Source organism: Neodiprion fabricii, chromosome 4, assembly GCF_021155785.1.
Source record: "Neodiprion fabricii isolate iyNeoFabr1 chromosome 4, iyNeoFabr1.1, whole genome shotgun sequence".
In the NCBI taxonomy this organism is placed as follows: domain Eukaryota; kingdom Metazoa; phylum Arthropoda; class Insecta; order Hymenoptera; family Diprionidae; genus Neodiprion; species Neodiprion fabricii.
In genome coordinates, this window is record NC_060242.1 from 40,641,060 (window position 1) to 40,649,024 (window position 7,965).

The following is a 7,965-nucleotide window of genomic DNA, read 5'->3' on the forward strand; positions in this document are numbered from 1 at the left end:
TTGGAGATTACTATTATCTCAAAAAGTTTAATAAATCTGCTTTTTCCGTCAGCTTTCATAAAATTCGCGATGGATCGTCATATCTCTGAAATAAAAGAAGACTAATGAAAAAGCGAAGAAGTTGGGTAATATATCACAAGTATCAAATAATGTTCTTTAAATCATTTTAGTATTTATACACAACAATGTATTTGGTAACCATATTCTATTAAAAAAATCATGATTTTGAATACGGAATTACGCCTTATCACAGGCAACTCATATATCATTTGATATAACATAATTTGGACTTATAGTTTACAAATACTTTGTTAGATAGCGCCACTAGTCGACAAGATTTAAGTTCAGATGATATTTATTATCTTCAGAGTAACAGAAGATAATCAGAATGTTGGTTACAGTCATAAGTTCAGCCGCAATCACCAGCGATGGCACAGATGTTTGAATTCTTTAAACATATAACCACACAACAATTTGAACTCTAACCTAAAACAAGACGACTTACAGAGCTATCAAATAAATTGTAATACGAAATAAAATGAGGCCTCAAAAATTTAAACTCCCATTTAACACGGACAGGTAAATATATTCGATTAAGTTGCGAAAGAACGGAGGCAATCTAATTAACATAGACTTCTTCAACCAGTTGAAACCCTTGTCTGTAACTTTCAAACCTCATTAAATTTGAAATCATTGTTTTTATAGCTTACCAAATGCAGAGAGAAAAGTTGTTGTCGTCTCTGTGTTTGGAAAGTCACACTTTCGTGCCAAAGCATGCAAAACTGAGATGCTCAGTTCTATCCTACAAACGAGTCTTTTGGATGATCCCACGGTGGACGAGGACGACTTGGTATGGACTGTAGCCTTGAATAAACACATGCAGTTCCAACACCGTAATTAGTCCAATGTAAGAAATTCTACCATTTTTATCTATTCCGTAGTGCGAAATAGAAGGATATCATGATGCGAAAGATCGTGTGGTTTACCTGCACGTTCGAGGACTCCTAGACACGCACACGTTGATCAATGCCTATGATCAGTTCATCGACAAGAGCGACAGCAAAGATTTCCTAACTGCTTGGGCTCATATGCGAGAAAAATACTCCAGAGCTCTGCTCGTCCTGTTCCACGTTTCTCATGTACTTATACTTACTCACCCTACCCACAGTTTTGATTACAGCTATGTTCACTTGTTTAGAGCGCTGGATGTTGTCAGGTTAGTTAATTTCTAATAAAAAAATAGAATCTGCAACATGGAATTTTCAATGTCAACGATTTTTGACGCAGGCAGAAGACCTCAGGACAAGTTGGAGAAATTCTAAGTGGAATTCCAGGACTTCCTAAGGATTGGGCTACAAATGCGAGACCATGTTCACCGCGGGTGCTTTTCTACTTTGAAACCTGTCCTTCGTCATTCCGGGATTCAGAAGGTGGCAACATTAAAAAGCTTGAACATTCGCTTGAGGATCAAATATATCATATATTAAGAAAAAACCGAATAGTCACTAATATTAGGTATAGTCATGGTTCATTGTCAATAACGAAAATTTGACGCGGCCAAAGCCTTCTGATTATGTTCGAACTTTCTGTTTTTAGCACAAACTCGCTGTTTGCAATCCCAGCGAATCAGGAATTTGTTTATGTTCACACGGGGCCGACTGAGTCCAGAGACATCCTGGGTCACATGGTCAGGAAGCTAATTCAAAGCTGCAAAGTAAGCTCAGGTGGCGACACTTCCAGAAGCTTAGCCAGCGTGGATTCTCTATTCTTATCGAATGACTTAGAAGATGGTAAAATTGATTAGAAACAAAAAATTCTCTCATTTGTTTTGTCAAGAATTCTTAACAATCAAATCTTGAATATACTACTCATACAAGTTTGCCTTCACCTAAATTAAAATCATTTACTTCTAGAAACACATACCTTCAAGTCGTTCCTTCAGCAGCACATAAGCTTAGCTTTTGCGAAAGGTTTTGACGACAACGTGGGGCGGCTTGCAGCACCTACTCATTTCCAAGTGAGAACAAGTATTTCTGAAATTACAAGGATCGTGTATCCTCTGATAGAAAAAATAAAATTCAGTTAAATTCATGTCAAGTATTATTGAACAGATACCAACGCTGTCTCTCTTCTTTGAAGTTGTGAATAAGCTCATGGATTTCTTTGTCAAGAGAATGGACAGAGAAACTTCAACACTCCATCACTTACTTGACACTGATGTAAAGTTTAGTAAGAGCAGGTGCAGCAAGGTTCTGCCAAGAGCACTTCAAACATATCAAGACGGTCTTCCACAACACTACACCAGGTCTGAATTCTGAAACTGTTTGGTTAAAAGGCTTTACTACTTTCACCAGTAAATTTTCCTCGACCGATTATTGTCCACATTTTCAGAGCATATCACGAAACTAAACTAGCACATGCCATGGCAGTATTTGAGATGCATGCACGTGGCCCACTGTTTGAAGAGTTCAGTGAAAAACTGCAGCAAGAATGTGACAAACACTGGCGGGCAGGCAAACAAATGTGCGAGGTGCTTTCATTGACTGGGAATCCTTGCACAAATCCAATCCATAAAGGTGGCAGTGAAGGGGCAGGAGGTGGAGAACAAGTAGAGCCTAGGGATGATGATGGGTAAAATAAAGAGCAATATCTCATTCACAAGCAGATTATGTAACACCGATCTTGGATTCAGATTGATTAATAATCACAAAACATGTTTAAATCTATCAGCGATCTACCAATAATGGAGCATAGCAGTGGCGTAAGATACGTGTGTGCTTGCAACTGTGGCAGATGCCAAGGGCCAAGAGAGGATCCATTCAGCTTAAGACAGGCCAACTATGATTATTTTCAATTATTGGCCAAACAGTGTGGATGTTCGCAACTAGAAAGCATACAATTTCCAGTCTTTCAGCCCAGCATACACAATTTCAGGTTGGCAGTCTCTCATATATCAAGTATCCGAGTTTTATTGAAATTGAAATGACTAATCAAGTCGCTTTCCTTGACAATTTTCAGACCAGCACAACTATTTCCTGTTACAAAGCGAAAAGACTCATTTTCTCGTATTGAGCTGTCGACTCCACAGGGGCAAACGCAAGCTTGTAGCCTTGGTGTAAATACACTGCATGGTAAGGTCCATATGTAGGTTTTATCAAAAACAAGATCATTGACATCCTTTAAGTTCTGAAATAGAAAAAGACTATCGTTATTAAATCCCTCAAGAAATTTTTCATCTGATTTCTTGTCCTGGATTTATCACATACCCCGACCTTTCTTGCATAGCAGATTTTTCCATCAGATATTATACAACATTATTTTTTGACGCAATCTTTACTTTTCAAAACAAAAAGATGACGTTCCAGTGTTTGGCAGTGGACAGTCAGCGCCTACAAGCGATTTAATAAACGATGATCATCAGAGGCTCAGCAACAAAGCTAGTCTCACTCCGGGCGACACAACTGATGTCCCAGATGCCCACAATGTGGTTATCGAAGTGTGTGATGTAGACCTAGAAAACAACAAAGGTTTGTTTGCGAAGTGATAATCACCATAAATAGATGGATGGGTATTGTTATTCAACTGCATTGCCTTTTGGTTCTTCATTCACAGCAATAATTGCATAATTCTTTTTTTAGAACCTGAACAGTTACATTGTTCAACGCCTGAGGTTAGCGACGCCGAAGCATCAGAAAAGTCGCTTGTTCGACAGCCATCGACGACAGAGTATCTACCAGGTATGCTGCATACAGAATCCCCTGTTGGTCTCCTGCCGCAATTCTCCAGCTGGTCACTAGTCTGCCTTGGGCCTAGCAGTCTTTACTCGCACAACCTTGGACTGCAGCATCAGACCGGCGTATTAGCGACGTCAGCATTTTTACTACCCTGGGATGTGACGGTCAGGTAAATGGGGGACAACATTAAACAATATATCTGTTTATTTAATTTCCTTTCAATTCTGACGAGGTAATAAAATGCTGCAGACTAGAGCACCAGAAGGAGAGAGGATCTCTGTGGCCAATGGTTGGCGACAATCCAAGTCACAGCTACAATCGGGGAGGTAAAAATTTTCAAAATATGAATTCGATACGCGGCCGTAAATCTAAAGGGGGCAAGGAATTTGTTGTCAAAATATTTGTCGGCGTTGAATACGAGTGTCCACGAGGCCACAGGTTTATGGCATCTGCTCCTGATAAAGTCCTGAAGGCCACTGGAACTGGCATTGTCAAGGACAGCGGGAACAAAGTTACATCCAGCACGGCAGATATGCCTCTATACTTTCCGTGTCCCTGCAGGTACTGTTGATGGACTATTCTTATCACATCATATTCCGAATTTCCTGCTTGATGTATTTTTGTTACAATCAAGCAATCGAACTATAAAATCTATTCTAGGCAAACAAAGCCGCTAATGGCACAGTTGATGAGAATACATGTTGTAACGCCCAAGGCCCCGGTCCATGTCACCTTGAATCCACGGGTTCAACCAGGTCCCCCCCCTTGTCCGATTTTCGTCACTGGTTGCGAGGAACCAATAAAGTTATCGCAGAGCGCCTACTGGGTCCTCAGACTTCCGTATCCTTTTTTTCTGGCAATTGTGTACCGTGAATGGGAAATTTCAAATCTTCAATCACGTTGATCAGATGTGTCTCAAGGTTTTCAGAGATCAAAGATTTTTCTCTTTTACAGGTAATCACAGCAATCAAGTTACTTGACAATATTTGAAAATTTTTTGCAAAACTGTTTGAAAAAATATTGGATATACAAGAATTGTTTCAATTTTTTTTTTTTTTCATCTTATCACACACTCTATACCGTGCATATTTTTAGTGACGACAATTTTGCTCAAATAAAATTCCCTGACGTTTGCTGTCAAAAGATTCAGAATTCCCTGACGCTTTTCCACGAAACTTAGGTAATATTGGGCAGCTTTTATGACCAAAAACTCTAGAAGCTAGTCCGGTCAATTTAGACATTTCGAAACACAATAATTCCGACAGAGCTGAATTTTGGTAGAGATCTTGGGTTTACTATTATAAAGAAAAAGAAAAAAGTCCCCATCGATACCATGTGTGCTAAAAAAGTTATTCAAGGTCAAAGGTCAAAATTGTCGGTTTTTTCGATTTTTCTCGTTAACAGTTAATTTTATCAAAAAAATAGCGAAATTGTAGGTCATAAAATTATCCACAAAAATGGTCTCTATACTTTTTTTCCTAAGAATTATCATTTCTGAGACATCACGATTCTAAAAGTCGAACGAGTTACATTCTATATAATATGCACGCATATTATATATGTCACGGATATACATAGTATATATATAGTATATATTAGACTGCCTCAAAAAAAAAAAATATGTTTTTTTTTTGCATCTCCACCTTCATGAAATTATAGTTTATAACATAATATTAGACCTCGTGAAAGGAAATCGACGTGCGATTTTTTTAAGAGGTGCCACATCGAGATTTTGTAATTTCCACTTGATTAACACACAAGAAATCCAATTCTGACGGTCGGAGGGAGATAATCTATGCATATATATACGCAGTATATATACTATACATATACTATAATATATACTATATTATACTATATATACTATACATATACTATGTATATCCCTGACATATACAATATGCGTGCATATTATATAGAATGTAACTCGTTCGACTTTTAGAATCGCGATATCTCAGAAATGATAATTCTTAGGAAAAAAAGTATAGAGACCATTTTTGTGGATAATTTTATGATCTACAATTTCGCTATTTTTTTGATAAAATTAACCGTTAACGAGAAAAATCGAAAAAACCGACAATTTTGACCTTTGACCTTGAATAACTTTTTTAGCACACATGGTATCGATGGGGACTTTTTTCTTTTTCTTTATAATGGTAAACCCAAGGTCTCTACCAAAATTCAGCTCTGTCGGAATTATTGTGTTTCGAAATGTCTAAATTGACCGGACTAAGCTGTATACCTTGAATATATAAATTTGGATCCAAAAAATACATAGTATTGCTTTGTTTCAATTAAAAATTGAACACTACCATTTCGGAAAGTTAACTTAACTGAATTTACGAAGCATAGCAGACGTTTGAATACGGTTAACGAAAAAAAAAGCAAAGTTATCCTTGTGGTTCGTCAAAATTTCCTGACTTTTCCTGGTTTTCGCGGTCCGTCGCCACTCTGATATTAGGTACGACAATCAAGACATGTTATTATACATTTTGATGTTTGAGGAGATGAAATTTTATCATCCTTAACAACTAATGCAGATATGTTTACATGGGCGAAAAGGGGCCTTATTTGGCTCCGAAAGAACCAGTACCTATAGCCCATGGCAGACTTTTAGCTGGAATGTACGGAATCAGTGAAGTTGTTCCAGAAAAGAAATGATCCATGTCACATGAACATCTGTGAAAGGATACGAATTCAGCACGTGGAAAATCTCAACGTGTATTTCAATTCAGAAGTGAATACTACCCAGGGGTGAGACTAATCGGATTGTTTGTACATCCGAGGCTCTGGAAGTTTAATAAATCCAATGCGGGATAGGTGTGTACACGATTGTACACAGGTTGTTTACAGTATTGGGTGATTTTTCCTGTTACTTTTAGTTTAATTCCAGTTTAAAAAAATTTATAGTTGAAGTAACAGTTTATTACACCAAGCATTTACATGCGCAGCTGGTTTGTAATAAGAACTAATTTATTGGTCTGGCATGATTAAATGTTTCTCGTACAGTGAAAATAAAAAATATGTATTGTATGTAATTTTTTATCAATTTTTTCTCTTTCTCTCTTTCTCTGTTTTCAACAATATTCACTAAAAAACAATGTGTATTTTAATGAGCGTAAACAATTTATTTTACATAAGTGGAATACTCTGACATCAAAAAAAAAAGCAATAATAAACGACGATGTATAATAATAAATAAAGTATGAAATGTAAATAATGGGTATTTACAAACATGTAAGTGGCAAAAAAGCTATAACAGAGACAAAGTATTCTTTGCAATCGTTCGTAATCTCTATCCTACAGTGCACCCTATCATTTCAAAGCAGTGCAAATGGCGGGATCATTCTTACTATACAACGTGTAACCGTATGTTCATCGGAAAATTTTGCACAAACCCAGCGTGGTTCTTTTATTTATCACCATGCTACTTGATATTGAAATCATGAAATGCACTATAGATTTAGTATTATATTTACCATGATAATTCGACTATAATATTCTTCTTTAACTAAGTCCCAAGATAGTTATTAGTAATAGGACATTCCTAATTAACAACGATCCTACATGCTACTGTAAGATTACCTATTTTGTTAAGAAATCGTAACGATTGGTAGTAACACGTAGTCATGTACAACTTGCTAACGATACGGTCGATTCTTTACTGGCTTTCAAACTTGAGTGATTCAATACTATTTGTATACTGCATATTGATTCAGTCACTTGTCACAAATGCACCAATCAAGATAATTTTCCTGAAAATGCGGGATGGTTACAGACTTACAGAAACGGTCTCTGAATCATTTTGCATTCAGACTTGAGACAATGACTCTTTGTATTCTATTGGAATGTTTTCCACTTGCAGACAAGTCAGAAACCGACCTTAGATCTATGAGATTTCCAACAAATATGTTTCTTTTTTCAATTTCTGTAAATAACAAAATGTCTAAAACTGTACTATTCCGCATTTTCAGAGTCTCCGTGCATCGGGTATATTCCGTCCAAAATACCGTCGAGAGTATTCCTACTGGTAATTGGCTCGACGTCAAGCTTCGTTCGACACGACTAAAGAACTTTGTTTATCTCCTGTCTTCTCTGACTTGTTTTGTCACCTCGATTTACTCTCGCAGTTCTTTCAAGCATGGAAAATGATAAGACATCAACGAGTGCATCGCGTTTGTCAAACAACAGGTATACATGTTATGCATGTATAAGATCAGCGATCAGCTCC

The 7,965-nt window shown here is 37.1% G+C and overlaps 1 protein-coding gene across 2 annotated transcripts; it reads left to right on the plus strand.

Moving 5' to 3' along the window:
• Window positions 1-422: 422 nt before the first annotated feature.
• Window positions 423-6,954, plus strand: LOC124179331 (protein SMG8). 2 transcript variants are annotated; one of them, XM_046563572.1, is made up of 15 exons: window positions 423-579; window positions 706-850; window positions 942-1,216; window positions 1,288-1,515; window positions 1,597-1,790; window positions 1,914-2,017; window positions 2,112-2,305; window positions 2,392-2,631; window positions 2,731-2,934; window positions 3,019-3,131; window positions 3,354-3,527; window positions 3,639-3,903; window positions 3,984-4,295; window positions 4,395-4,574; window positions 6,275-6,954. In XM_046563572.1, exons 1-15 carry the CDS (start codon window positions 539-541, stop codon window positions 6,393-6,395), a joined length of 2,790 nt encoding a protein of 929 aa, XP_046419528.1. In that variant the 5' UTR covers window positions 423-538; the 3' UTR covers window positions 6,396-6,954. The 2 variants fall into 2 exon arrangements, with proteins under 2 accessions (XP_046419528.1, XP_046419529.1); XM_046563573.1 differs by having other exon boundaries at window positions 3,366-3,527.
• The last annotated feature ends 1,011 nt before the right edge of the window (window positions 6,955-7,965 follow it).

Bases quoted from the DNA above. Each gene is read 5' to 3' on its own strand.
- LOC124179331 (XM_046563572.1), top strand. From the start codon at position 539: ATGAGGCCTCAAAAATTTAAACTCCCATTTAACACGGACAG. The intron at 2,306-2,391 runs GTCTGAATTCTG...CCACATTTTCAG, and splicing joins CTTCCACAACACTACACCAG to AGCATATCACGAAACTAAAC. The intron at 2,935-3,018 runs GTTGGCAGTCTC...GACAATTTTCAG, and splicing joins CCCAGCATACACAATTTCAG to ACCAGCACAACTATTTCCTG.